The sequence below is a fragment of the Dioscorea cayenensis genome, unplaced genomic scaffold (assembly GCF_009730915.1).
Source record: "Dioscorea cayenensis subsp. rotundata cultivar TDr96_F1 unplaced genomic scaffold, TDr96_F1_v2_PseudoChromosome.rev07_lg8_w22 25.fasta BLBR01002168.1, whole genome shotgun sequence".
Classification (NCBI taxonomy): domain Eukaryota; kingdom Viridiplantae; phylum Streptophyta; class Magnoliopsida; order Dioscoreales; family Dioscoreaceae; genus Dioscorea; species Dioscorea cayenensis.
In genome coordinates this window covers 192,587-206,447 of record NW_024088559.1, presented here as the reverse complement: position 1 = coordinate 206,447, position 13,861 = coordinate 192,587, and the positions used below count along the sequence as shown (strand labels likewise).

At 35.7% G+C, this 13,861-nt stretch overlaps 3 protein-coding genes across 3 annotated transcripts; all 3 read left to right on the top strand.

Moving 5' to 3' along the window:
* Positions 1 to 2,968: 2,968 nt before the first annotated feature.
* Positions 2,969 to 4,462, top strand: LOC120257499 (stemmadenine O-acetyltransferase-like). Its single transcript, XM_039264952.1, has one exon. The coding sequence runs from the start codon at positions 3,014 to 3,016 to the stop codon at positions 4,262 to 4,264; it is 1,251 nt and encodes a 416-aa protein (XP_039120886.1). The 5' UTR covers positions 2,969 to 3,013; the 3' UTR covers positions 4,265 to 4,462.
* A 1,780-nt stretch (positions 4,463 to 6,242) lies between these two features.
* On the top strand, positions 6,243 to 7,658 carry LOC120257521 (BAHD acyltransferase At5g47980-like). The gene has a single exon (XM_039264984.1). The coding sequence runs from the start codon at positions 6,276 to 6,278 to the stop codon at positions 7,536 to 7,538; it is 1,263 nt and encodes a 420-aa protein (XP_039120918.1). The 5' UTR covers positions 6,243 to 6,275; the 3' UTR covers positions 7,539 to 7,658.
* Positions 7,659 to 8,473: 815 nt separating this feature from the next.
* On the top strand, positions 8,474 to 13,791 carry LOC120257513 (peptidyl serine alpha-galactosyltransferase). Its single transcript, XM_039264974.1, has 8 exons — positions 8,474 to 8,906; positions 9,570 to 9,740; positions 10,055 to 10,298; positions 10,401 to 10,601; positions 10,735 to 11,207; positions 11,748 to 11,912; positions 12,018 to 12,261; positions 12,538 to 13,791. Exons 1-8 carry the CDS (start codon positions 8,599 to 8,601, stop codon positions 13,210 to 13,212), a joined length of 2,481 nt encoding a protein of 826 aa, XP_039120908.1. The 5' UTR covers positions 8,474 to 8,598; the 3' UTR covers positions 13,213 to 13,791.
* Positions 13,792 to 13,861: the final 70 nt, after the last annotated feature.

Here is a 13,861-nt window from a genome sequence, read left to right as displayed (position 1 = left end):
TCCTAAAGCTCAGTCTATTTGGCATAATGTTAGCATTCTCACTGGGACTATCTTTGTTTTCCCTGATGGTTTCATAGAGGGTTCATGGATCACCTGTAGCCAATATACTCTAATTCATAAGTCCATTATTACTGAAGTTGCTTGGTATATTTGGAAACACAGATGTGAAGTTATCTTCAATCACGCTACTCCTAATTTTTCTATTATCACTACAAAAGCTCTGGCTCATGTTATGAGTCACTCTGTTGTGAATACCTCTCTGACTGGTCGCCAACTCTTACTGGATAACTTTTCGAATGCGGACGGTCCTTTTCTCTTCACCTCAGCAATGCATGCGTCTAGGTCTGAGGTAAGTGGTTTTGGTTTCTTCATTTCTACTCATAATCGGGTTGTCATGTCTTCAGGTTGTGGTCCTATTGCTGGGAATCACGCTTCTTTGCTCGAGCTTCAAAGTTTTCAAATTATCCTTCTTGAAGTTTCCAGAGCTCAAATCAATCTGCATCACGTCCTCACATCCAACCGCGTTGTTTATCAAGCTCTTCTGAGCAACCACTGGGCTGCTGATATACCAATTCACTTCATCAATCAATGGACTCGGGACATTAACAAGTTGTTATTCAGCGTTGGCTCCCCTCGCGTCCATCTTGTCCCCCCTGAATGGATAACACCGGCCAACCATTTGGCTTTGCTTGGCAGGAATCTTCACTCGATTTCCCTCTATCATCTGGGTAGAGATCTCCCGAACTGGATAATGGAGGGCTTTACTTATGCCGGTTTTCAGTTTTAATTTGTATTTTTGTTTGTTTGTTTGTTTTGCTTTCTTTCTTTGCTTCTGTTTTCTTTGTTGTTTTTTCATTTTCTGGTCTGTAATCCTAAGAACTCTGTAAACTTTTTTCTTTGTGATTAATAAAATAGCTCTATGAGCTCCTTCCCCTAAAAATATACTACATCAACTGCCCCTTAAACAGCTAAAGCACAAGATTTGCATGAGTTTTTTGAGTTTAGTTCTTCTATGAAAAACACCTTAATTAAAGAGTTAAACCACAAGATTTAATTTGCATTAGACTTAGAGTTTCTTTCTTCTTTCCCTCCTTCAAACAAACAATGCAACCTTTGCCACATGATCAACCTCTCTTAAACAGTTACACCACAAAATTTGCGTGAGAATTACAGTTTCTTTCTTCACTCCCTCTTTCCTTCTAGAAACAAACAATGCAACCTTGCACTCTCTCTTTTAATTCTCTTTAGAAAAGGTAGTCCGGAATGTTAGGAAGGGGCAAGTAAATATGAGGAGATCTTCATTGATAATTTCTCTCTCTCCCCCTCTCTTTTTCTTTAAAATAGTTAGTCCAGAATCTTTCTTTTTGCATTTAACTAGGTTTGTATTTGAGTTTGAGTTCTTATTTATCATTCATTATATATGGCTTCAGATATCACCAATGCCAAGTACAAGGAGAAAGGGCACATATATCATAAAATTCATAGTATTATTATTACTGGAATTTGTGTTAGAAAGGTTGGAATTTCAAACTTTATTTATTATTAAGGTGAAATATTATAGCCCAATGGTATGACATCAAAGTGTAAGGGGAGGTCATGGGTTTAAATTTCTCCCCCAACAGTACTGTTCCCTGTAATGTTCATACACTGTTCACCAAGGATTTATATACTATTCTCATACTGTATATATACTGTATATTCGGGTTTCAGTATTGTTAAGTACCGTTTCTATTCATAAAAAATGGCGCTTGTCGTCTATTATTCAAAAATATTATGCACTTAACACCGGTCACATTAGAAGAGTAATATGTGGGTCATTTTTCTCATAAATGTATAATTAAGGATTCAACTCCCTTTTTTTTTATTATAAAAAGATTCAACTCCCTTTTATAACCGTTAAAGGTTTGTTATTTGTTTATTTTATAAATTTATACTAAACGAAATTCACAGTAATAAAAATTTTAATATGGTATATTAATTTTAGTGATGAATGCAAATAGCTATGAAAATAAATGGCTAATTTTAGAGTCCAAAGAGAATATTAATTTAAAACATAAAATAAAAATTAATGATAGTATATCTGTGTGCTAATTACATTAATATAACAGCAAATGTTTTATTATGTAGCAGTCAACTTTATTTATTTAATTAAAATTTCAAAAGTAGTGACAAAATTTCCAAAAACAATATATATATAGAAAAAGATCATCCTGGCAAGTCCCTAGATTTCAAATCTAGGGACGTTTTAAATCTAAGCTGTTGGATCATCATCTGATGGTTGATTGTTTATATAAATACTATACACTTTTTTCTGTTTATAATCACGGTAGAACACTGTAGAACGCTGTTCCTGCTGTTTATAAGAATAAAAACCGTCAGATTACCATCTGATAGCTACTATAAACATCCTTAGATTTGAAATCTAAATACGTGCCTAAATGATAGGTCCTCTACATATATATTTATATATATATATATATATATATATATATGCATCATGCATGGAAAAGCTGACATACATGCACCTGCCTTTGTCTAGATAGGTACATGCAACTACCCTAATTTGTCTGGTCCCTTTGAACATTGAAGACTTGGTTGACAAGCAAAATACTACTTTCTGTGATATATTATATGGCCAAATATGATGATGTCCAGTAATTTTAATAGGATTGGACGACTGCGATTGATTCAGTTACTGTGCTGAAATTGATTTAATGATTCAGATTAAAACACTGTGTATCCCATTTTTTACTGTATTTATAAATAGTGCATAGTGTTACTGTTTATAGAACGGTGTGCAGCCGTTGGATTGAAATCCAATGGCCCATATCAACGTTCACAGATTACGAATCTGTGAACGTTGACAGACGATGCATCCTCATATTATATATATATATATATATATATATATATATATATATAACCCCAGCAAGTTATATATATATATATATATATATAGTTCATCTTCATCAAATTCATTAAGCATCATACACATATTCTCATAACTACTAGAATGATGTTGCAAGTTGAAATCAAATCCAAAGAAACCATTAAACCTTCATCACCAACTCCTCCAAACCATCCACCAATCCAACTCTCTTCTCTTGATCACACTTCACCCCATGTCTACGCTCACATCCTCCTCTTCTACTCCACCACCATCAATCCCAACCATCTCAAGACCTCTCTTTCCACCACTCTCCTCAACTTCTCCCCCCTCGCCGGCCGTATTCACCGTTCAAACTCCGATGATACTCTCTACGTCCACTGCACCGATGACGGTGCCGTCTTCATCGAAGCTGAAGCTCATCAAGCTTTTAACCTCCAGTCCTTTCTCACAGCTTCTTCATCTTCCATTGATGACTTCAGAAAGCTTTTGCCAATCAAGAAGGAACATTTCAATTTATTATTAGAAGACCCTCTTCTTGCAGTGCAACTCACAGTGTTTGATTCTGGTGGTCATGTTCTTGGCCTCTCTATGTCTCACCTCATTGCTGATGGTGCTTCAATGGCCATATTCCTCAAACATTGGTCTTCCATTTCCAGATCAGATGCAACCAATATTATTAATGGCTCATTACCAAACTTTCACTCTGCTTCCTTGTTATTCTCTCCCAGTGAACCTTGGCCTGAAACAGTGCAATTGGTAAAAAGCTCATCAGATAATGGTGGTGAGGTAGCCATCAGAAGGTTTGTGATTGATAAGGAAGGAGTAGAGAGATTGAGAGTAAGCAAACAAGGGTGGCGGCCGACAAGAGTGGAAGCCGTGAATGGGCTCTTTTGGCGGTGTCTCCGGCGAGCCAATGTGTCAATGGCCGACGGTCATGTAGTGTCACTAGTAGTAAACCTTAGAAAAAGGATGGGATCAAAGCTTTCCATTAATGAAAGCTTTGGTAACCTTTGGGTTGGTGTTAATGTGGTTAGTAGTGAGTGTGAGAGACTTGAGGAAGCATTGAGGGAAGCTGTGACAAGTGTGGATGAAGAGTATGTGCAAAAGTTGATTGAAGGGAAGATGAAGAAGAGGAGTGCATGTTGGATACTTAATAGTTGGTGTAGGATGGGGTTTTATGAGAGTAGTGATTTTGGAAGTGGGGAAGCAATTTGGGTGGCTTGTGGAAGTAGAGAAGTAAAGAATGTTTGCTTGTTGATTGATGCAAAGGATGGAGTGGGAGTTGAGGTTTGGGTTTGGTTGGATGTGGATGAGATGGAGAGGCTTGAGAGGGACACTGAGTTACTTGATTTTGTTTCATTTGTGGGAAGGTGAGATTTGATCAAGGGGTGATCAAGTTTTATTGTTGTCTATTTTGTTTTGTATTGTGTTAAGTTAGTTACTTTATGATCTCTATATAATTTTGGTTTTTTATGTGTTATGTAATGATATATAGTCTTTGTTTTACTATATATCTTTAAATAGTTTGTGATGTTTTTGTTTTGAAATAAATAAATAAATAAATTGGTGTTGTGAGTGCAAATAAATGAAAGAATGAATGAAACACTTTCTTGATATTTGTTGTTTAACCATTGTATTTTTTTTTTTTTAGAATATTATTATTATTATTATTATTATTATTATTAATAAAGACGACAAACTCATTCTCTGTATGTTACACAACGGAACCATATTAGTGTTTTTAATCTATACTTGAACTAAGTGGCTTTGGCGAGTAGTAATAATGTATCTTCTATATATATATATATATATATGCATATATAATTTGGGTGTGTTGATATAGGTTTGGATTGAGATTAATTGAAGATTAACATATTGTTTTATTTATTTATTTATTTGAATTTCTATCGTTATGAACCTATTGTAAGCACAAACAATTTTATGTTAGAACTATAACAGTATAAAAATAATGAAAATAGCATAAAGAAATATCAAATTAAGTTACAAACAAAATATCTTGGTGGGAGAAATGAGTGTTATTTAAGATTGATGGATTTGATAGAGAAATTTGGGAAAGAAATCCATTATAAAAATAAAAATTTTAAAACCCTTGTTATAAAAAAAGGTTAATAATTTCAAGAGAATATCCTAAGCTACAAACAAAATATCATGTTCTTAAACATTTCTTTATAAACTAATCATATCGTTAGAGATGGCTCAAGGTAATCAAAGGTTTAAAGCCAGATTTCATAATCAAGCCTTTATTTATTTTTCAATAAAATATCAGAATGAGATGTTAAAAAAATATAAAACTTTTCATTTATATTAAAACAATGAACGTTAGAGTATTTTTTTTTTTTTTTAAAAAAAAGGCTATTAAAAAAACATACAGTAGAAAATTTAATTTAAAAAAAAATAGTTAAGACAAAATATGGAAATATGAAAATTTATTAAACAGAAAACCTTATTATCTTTAATTTGACCTTAATGTGATATATATATATATATATATATATATATATATATATATATATATATTATAAAAGTGATAAGCAATATCCGGGAGATAAGTAGTATGGAGGTGCACCGACGGGAGATAAGTAGTATGGAGGTGCACCGATTACACTTTAGTTTAATGAATATAACAGAGATTTATTATATAGAGCATATTAATATGCACGACAATTAAGACCTGTTATATATGTCTAAAATTATATATATTAAATTTTTAATTTTACAATAATAAATCTCTTCATCATGTAACATTGAAAAGATAAAGAATACATATGCTTCTCCCGCAAGAGACGTTAGTATTAAGTCCCAAGTATCAGTACACCACCAAATGCCATGCTTAGCAAGTGTTGGCTATTATAATTAATAAATAATTGTTATAATATTTATGATGATAAGATTTTAAAAAACTTTGAAAGTTTCAACATTTGAGCCGCCCATGCATATTTCTCATCATTATCCCCAATGGATCAAAACCATAGTCAATTCTGTCACCCCTCAAGCATGGAAAACTTGGAGATGAAGATAAAGACATTATTATATTATTTATTGGTAAGTCCTTGTTTGATAAGTAAAAACACCACTATTCAACTACCGGCCTAATGATCTAGTGGTATAGGGTCTCCAAAAGATTCATAGAAGTCACGTGTTCGAGCCTTGTTCCACGCGATGCTTTGTGCTTGGGTGAAAGTAGTGTAGAGCGATGCTCTGGCGTTTGTCTTTGACTTCCCCCAGTGGGGGACCGTGACGTTTATTGTCCGGTGTCCAAAAAAAAAAAACCACTATTCTTTCTCTAATATATGTATATATATATACAAAAACCTCAATTGGTTCATCTTCATCTCCATCTTCATAAAAAACACAACTAAGAATCATGTTGAAGGTTCAAATAAAATCAAAAGAAAACATCAAACCTTCATCACCAACCTCTCCAAACCATCCACCAATCCAACTCTCTTCTCTTGATCACATTACACCTCAAATCTACACACACATCCTCCTCTTCTACTCCTCTACCATCAATCCCAACCATCTCAAGACCTCTCTCTCCACCACTCTCCTCCACTTCTCCCCCCTCGCCGGCCGTATCCACCGTTCAAGCTCCAACGGCACTCTCTACGTCCACTGCACCGACGAAGGTGCCGTCTTCGTCGAAGCTGAAGCTCATCAAGCTTATACCATCCAGTCCTTTCTCACATCTGATCATCATGCTTCTTCTTCATCTCCCATTAATGAATTCCCAGAGCTCTTGCCAATCAAGAAAGACCACTTCAACCTATCAGACCCTCTTCTTGCAGTGCAACTCACTGTGTTTGATTCTGGTGGCTTTGTTCTTGGCCTCTCCATGTGTCACCTCATTGCTGATGGTGCTTCAATGGCCTTGTTCCTCAAACAATGGTCTTCCATTTCAAGATCAGGTGCAACCATTAATGGCTCACTACCAATCTTTGACTCTGCTTCCTTATTCTCTCCTCAGCCTTGGTCAGCATCCACAGTGGAAAAACCACAAGATGATGAACAAGATGAGAATACTATTACCAAAGTGTCCATAATTAAAAGGTTTGTGATTGATAAGGAAGGAGTAGAGAGATTGAGAATAAGCAAACAAAGCTGGCGGCCAACGAGAGTACAAGCTGTGTTGGGGTTGGTTTGGAGATGTCTCCGGCGAGCTAAGTTGTCCGGTAATCATGTATCACAAGTAGTGAACATTCGAAATAAGAAGATGAACATGGTTTCAATGCTTTCGGAGAAGGATTTCGGTAACCTCTGGGTTAGTGTTATGGTTAGTACTAGTAGTGATCATCAGTGTGAGAGAATTGAGGAAGAAGAAGCATTGAGAGAAGCTGTGACAAGTGTGAATGAAGAGTATGTTAGGAATTTTATTGAAGGGAAGGTGAAGAAGAGTGATGCATGTTGGATATTTACAAGTTGGTGTAGGATGGGGTTTTATGAGAGTAGTGATTTTGGATGGGGAGAACCTGATTGGGTTGGATGTGGATTAAGGGAGATGAAGGATGTTTGCATGTTGATTGATGCAAAGGATGGAGTGGGAGTTGAGGTTTGGGTTTGGTTGGATGAGGATGGGATGAAGAAGCTTGAGTGTGATCTTGAGTTTCTTAGTTTTGTTTCTTTTTAATTAGATGTATATATATGTTTGATGTTTATTTAGATGATGTTGTCATTGATGTATTTTTGGATTATTTTATTTTATTTTATTTCCAAAGGTTGTGTGATGCTTTAATGAGTGAAATATGTATAAAAGGTATTTATTGTTTAAGATATACTCATATATATAGCATATATAGCATATATTATGTTTTTCTTAGTTTGGTGTCTACGACACACTTTTTTTTAATTTAAAAAAATAGATAAACCACTGATTTATTGAAAGGACAGACGACACATTTGGTTCTTTTGCCTGAGTGAAGTATTAAACATCATATAAATTGATAAATTATTCATATATATTTTTTTAATATAAAAATTCAGACTCAAAATCATTTACTTAAGTAATTAGAGTAGTCGTATTATATTCTAATAACAGATAAAAATCAGTCAAATATTCATCGCAACCATATTATATATTTATATATATATAAACTTTACATTCATATATAAGCTCCATAGGTTAAATATTTACTTTGTTGGATGATTTTTTCATACTCTTTAATATAATCATTTGTGAAATTATATTATAGTTTTAGGATTATATTTATATCATAACAATAAAAAATTATCATTACACGCCTAATAAAGATACATTAAAAAAAACAATTTTCAAGGCACTTGAGTGAGATGTAAATTTTTTTTTAAAACAATTTACTGATGTAGTATAATATACTTGTATAAACATTCTTCTTCTTTTTCAATAAAAGGAAGAAAAATTATATCATGTGTACAACTACAATGTAATATTTGAATTTTTTTTTTTTTTTACAACACACAACTCATGAAAGTTAATAACAACGTTTAAATATTTCAAAATTGGAAAAAAATTGAGTTTTTTTTTTTTTTTTTAAAGGAGAGAATTATTTACCTGAAAATTAATCCAGAGTGTTATTAAGATCTTGTTTACTTCTGTAATTAATCTTGTAATTAATTTATTAATTAAAAATCATAGTTTAAAAGTCAATGTTCACATAGTCTATAAACTTTGGACTTTCATTCATGATGGAAACCCAGATCTCGCCGGTGAGATGGCCACTCCGATGATGGCGGCGGTGGTGACGGCGGTGCTGGTGGTGGGGCTGGTCATGGCGGCAGAGGCGGTGGAGGTTGGGGAGGTGGGCTGGAGGATTCACACGTTGTTCTCTGTTGAATGCCAGGACTACTTCGATTGGCAAACGGTGGGGTTGATGCACAGCTTCCGCAAGGCTCGGCAACCTGGGCCTATCACTCGCCTTCTCAGCTGCACGCCGGAGGAGCGTGCTCGGTACCGTGGAATGGGTCTTGCTCCGACGCTTGAAGTTCCGTCAATGAGCCGTCACCCGCAGACTGGTGATTGGTAATTGAATTGAATTTCAGTGTTTGATTGCTAATATGAATGGTTTTTGGTTTCTTTGATTTGATTGGTGTGTTGAATAGCTTGCATGAGCTTCAATTTGTTGAATTTTGTGGGTGGGGTGCATTGTTGATCTTGTGTGCATTCTAAGAGTGTTTTTCTTTGATATGTGATCGTCATAGATAGGAGTGAGTCTGTAATATCATGGTGGTGGGTAGAGGGGGACTACTTTCATCCTGTAATCTTGCTGATATTTCAGTATAATTTAGAAAATTGGGACTGAATGTGCATAATTTCTGGAAAAATTATAAAGGTTGTTAGTATGACATGCTCATTTCATTTCCTCACACCCTTTGATCTTGCTTAACATGTAATTGTTTAGGAGTGCCATCTGATAGGTCCATAAATGCTGCATCTTGCTGGCATTTGCAACATTATGCTGCTTGTTTCTGCTTGGAATTAATTAAAATCCACTTTAATTCAAACTGCAAATGGTGTAGGATTTCACATAAAAATCATTTTCTGCCCTCTGAATATCCTGTTATATCATTGAAGTTGTCTATTATTTCTTTCTTTCTTTCCTTCTTTCTTTCTTTCTCTACAGTTTTTTGAAGGATTAAACTACTATATCACAGGCATAATGATTTTCTTTTGTTATAACTCCAGGTATCCGGCTATCAATAAACCAGCAGGTGTTGTGCATTGGCTTAAAAATAGCAAAGAAGCTGAGAATGTTGATTGGGTTGTAATCTTAGATGCAGATATGATCATTAGAGGTCCTATCATTCCATGGGAACTAGGAGTAGAAAAGGGCAAACCTGTTGCTGCGTATTATGGGTATGAAAATGAACTTCCTCATTTCAATGTGATGAGTCAGCTTGAGCAGTCCGAAGTTCATTGCGAAGAACTTTGTCAAAATTCTAAATGAGCAAATTAGGGTTGCTTTTTTTTTTTTTAGTTTTTGAGTGGCTTTTGGTTTTCAATGATTTCTGTTCTTGTTCCCTTTTGTTTCTTCCATAGTTCGCCAGACCATGTTCTTGATGGTTTAGTTACTATTTTCAGATTTATTTGATGTTATTCAATGGGTGCTCTACTGCTTTGACAACCTGATGGATGCTTCCTTGACACCAACTTTTAATCTGAAAATGTAGGTATTTAGTGGGATGTGATAATATTCTGGCTCAGTTGCACACAAAGCATCCAGAACTATGTGACAAGGTTGGTGGGCTTTTGGCCATGCATATTGATGATCTGAAGGCCTTAGCACCCATGTGGCTCTCAAAGACTGAGGAAGTGCGTGAAGATAGGGCTCATTGGGGTACCAATATAACTGGTGATATTTATGGTCAGGGTTGGATCAGTGAAATGTATGGATATTCATTTGGTGCTGCAGAGGTGAGGCCTATTCGGTGTCTTCCTCTCGATGCATGTCCATAATATTTTCATACTCTGTTTTGATGGCACTTTTAAATTCCTTTTGCTGGTCTGCATGAACAGGTAGGTCTTCACCACAAGATAAATGATGATTTGATGATCTACCCAGGTTATATTCCAAGGCCTGGTGTTGAACCTATTCTATTTCACTATGGCTTGCCATTCAAAGTTGGAAACTGGTCTTTCAGTAAATTGGAACATCATGAAGATGGCATTGTTTATGAGTGCAACCGCCTTTTTCCGCCACCCCCTTTCCCTAGAGAGGTATTAGTCAGCTTCAAGATTGTATGGATAGTTGATCTGGATGTCATGTATTTATGCAATTGCATTTTTTTTGGTTATTCAAAAACCTTGGAAACGATATCACGTGGAGCTGTCCTTTTTTTTTTTTTTGCAGGTTCAAATGATGGAAGCTGATCCAAATGTAAGGCAAAGTTTGTTCTTAAGCATAGAATGTATTAATACATTAAATGAAGGACTTCTATTTCACCATGCATCAATGGGATGTCCTAAGCCTCAATGGTCAAGGTACTTGAGTTTTCTGAAAAGTCAAAAATTTTCAGAGCTCACGAAACCAAAATATTGGAATCATCCTGAGCTGGGAAGCCAGATATCTAAGGAAACACAACGTTCAGATGAACCAGTGGAACCAAATCCAAAGATACATACTCTTTTTTCTACTGAATGCTCGCCTTATTTTGACTGGCAAACTGTAGGTCTTATGCATAGTTTCTACCTAAGTGGTCAACCTGGTAATATCACACGCCTTCTCAGTTGCACTGAGAAAGACCTTGAGCAATATAAGGGCCGTGATCTTGCTCCTACACATTATGTTCCATCTATGAGCCGGCATCCACTGACAGGAGACTGGTAATTCAAATTTCAGTGTTTTATGATTTTAGCTGCTATAAACTGCTATTTTGCTGATTATAATCTATTTTGAGCCTTCAAACTAGGGAACCTTGTCAATTTGATATTCCATTGTGTTTCTCAATTTCTTTTCATGTCATATATGAGCCTTTTCACTTCATGAATTAAAAGTTGCAAGGGTGAAGGACATTAAAGACAACAATCTGGAAGTTTGAGGAACATTTTGTTGATAGTGAGCTCTAGGCAGTGCATTTCAGTGGCACTTGGTGATGGTAGACTGCCAATTGTTAGGTCATACCAGTTGAGAACCACAATCTACTATGTGACATATGGTGATGTAATAATCGCTGCATCTCATAGGTCATGATTTGTTATGATTCCCATCGACCTGATCCATTTATCTTTTGAGAAGAACCACGTATCATCAAAAGCTGCTACATATAACTGATATCTTTCAATACTAGGAAGCACACCTCCAACATTGTTGTTCCTGTTCTAATATTATTTTCAATAAAATCAATTGCTTTATCTGCTTTATAGGTATCCTGCAATAAATAAGCCAGCTGCTGTTGTCCACTGGCTTAATCATGTGGAGACTGATGCGGAGTTTATAGTCATTCTGGATGCTGATATGATTCTCAGGGGCCCAATCACACCGTGGGAATATGGTGCAAAACTTGGCCATCCTGTTTCGACTCCCTATGAGTAAGAAGCTTATTTGCTCTCTCAAACCTGATGGCTGCCTCATTTTTCTTCTTGTGATCAGTTGTTTATGCTTGCTCTTACCAATGACACTCTTTCTTTGATTAGCTACCTTATTGGTTGTGATAATGAGCTTGCAAAACTGCATACTCGGAATCCAACTGCCTGTGACAAAGTTGGTGGTGTCATAATTATGCACGTAGAAGATCTGCGAAAGTTTGCTATACTGTGGCTGCTCAAGACAGAAGAGGTCCGAGCTGACAAAGCTCACTACGCAACCAAATTCACTGGGGATATATATGAATCTGGCTGGATTAGTGAGATGTATGGTTACTCCTTTGGTGCAGCTGAGGTATGTCTTTAATCATTAATGCAGATATGTTTTGTCAGGAATTATGCTGATACTGCTTGAATTCTTCATTGAAATAGTATTGATTATGCATGCTTTAAGTTGTGCAAGATGAAATGTAGGGTAGGTATGCTGCCATAGTCCCATGTGATCTTCTATTGAAAAATGTTTCCACCAATAGCGCAACGGCAACTGCTTAACTCTTCCATCCTTTTATTGTATATCTGATCACAGTTATAACCATGATTCATCCTGTATTACTTTTTATAATTCGTGCAGTTAAATCTGAGGCATATCATAAGAAAGGACATACTCATTTACCCAGGCTATGTTCCTGAACCTGGCATCAACTACAGAGTCTTCCATTATGGGTTAAAATTCAGTGTCGGCAACTGGAGCTTTGACAAAGCTGACTGGAGGAATACTGATGTGGTAAACACATGCTGGGCAAAGTTTCCTGAGCCTCCTAATGCTTCAAGTCTCTCCTCAGAGGATGAAGATATCCTAAAAAGGGATAAGCTTAGCATTGAATGTGCGGAGACATTAAATAAAGCTCTTGTTTTGCATTATAAGCGGAGGAATTGTCCTACTTCAAATGTTATTGGCAATCAGAAGCCAGCAATAGTTAGTAATGAGATTTCCTTGAAAACAGATGGTGTCTTACCTAACATACGAACTCCTGCACACGGTGATACTTCTAATTCATCCTCACAACCTGAATCAAACAATGGCAACACAAGGATAAGGATTTGGATGGTCGGGCTTTGGGCTGTTTCTGTCATTGGCTTCTTAGCGGTTATGTCTATGATTCTTTCAAACCGTAAAGGGGATGGATCTAGAGTGAAGGCTAATAATAGATACAAGAAAGCATATGTTGGACCTTCCGACAACGCTACTTCCTGTCAGCTCCACAATAAGCACCTCCTGGAAGCAGAAATGGCATCTGAAGCTTGAAAATACACAATTTATTTATGATTCATAAGGGAAGTTCCAACACCCACAAACAAACACAGGTTTGTACATGCAGTTCAAATGGAATTATACAAGGTACCATCTTTTGTTCCTGAACGAGTTAGCATATCATACCAAGAGATTAAGGAGGTGACAAAATTAAAATTGCTAGGTTCATGCTTTTTGTTCTATATTGATGCGGCGTGTGTTCATCGCTGGGTTTACTTGTCCGAGCTTGAAGCCAATTTTGACTGTGTATCGTATTTATTTGAAACCTGCTGACTACTGTTTCCTCTGGAGATCAACACTGAAATTTGAGCAACTTTGTATGCAAATTTGCATGACAGCAAACTATGAATGAGCAAATTCCTTTTTTACAATTTCTTGGCGAAACAGAACACTTTACTGTAAGAATTAAAAAAACCAATTACAGTAAACTCAAAGCTGTATATTATGAGTTTGTTCAGTCTTTGAAGTATTGTTTGTGTCAAACTCCATTTATTACCTGAATATGTACCTATTTTGTATCCATGTAATCTGAGCCTCTCTGTGTTTGCTATTTATATGAAACCACATTGATCTCATTTTCTTTTTGATATTCATGTGTGGCTTTGAAATAAATTGATTATTTATTTATTTATTTTATATAATT

What these genes read in the sequence shown, in the direction of transcription:
- LOC120257521 (XM_039264984.1), top strand. Translation starts at nt 6,276, where the DNA reads ATGTTGAAGGTTCAAATAAAATCAAAAGAAAACATCAAACCTTCATCA.
- LOC120257513 (XM_039264974.1), top strand. Translation starts at nt 8,599, where the DNA reads ATGGCCACTCCGATGATGGCGGCGGTGGTGACGGCGGTGCTGGTGGTG. An exon ending in CACCCGCAGACTGGTGATTG is followed by an intron (nt 8,907 to 9,569) that starts GTAATTGAATTG and finishes TTATAACTCCAG; the next exon opens with GTATCCGGCTATCAATAAAC. An exon ending in ATTCATTTGGTGCTGCAGAG is followed by an intron (nt 10,299 to 10,400) that starts GTGAGGCCTATT and finishes CTGCATGAACAG; the next exon opens with GTAGGTCTTCACCACAAGAT.
- LOC120257499 (XM_039264952.1), top strand. Translation starts at nt 3,014, where the DNA reads ATGATGTTGCAAGTTGAAATCAAATCCAAAGAAACCATTAAACCTTCA.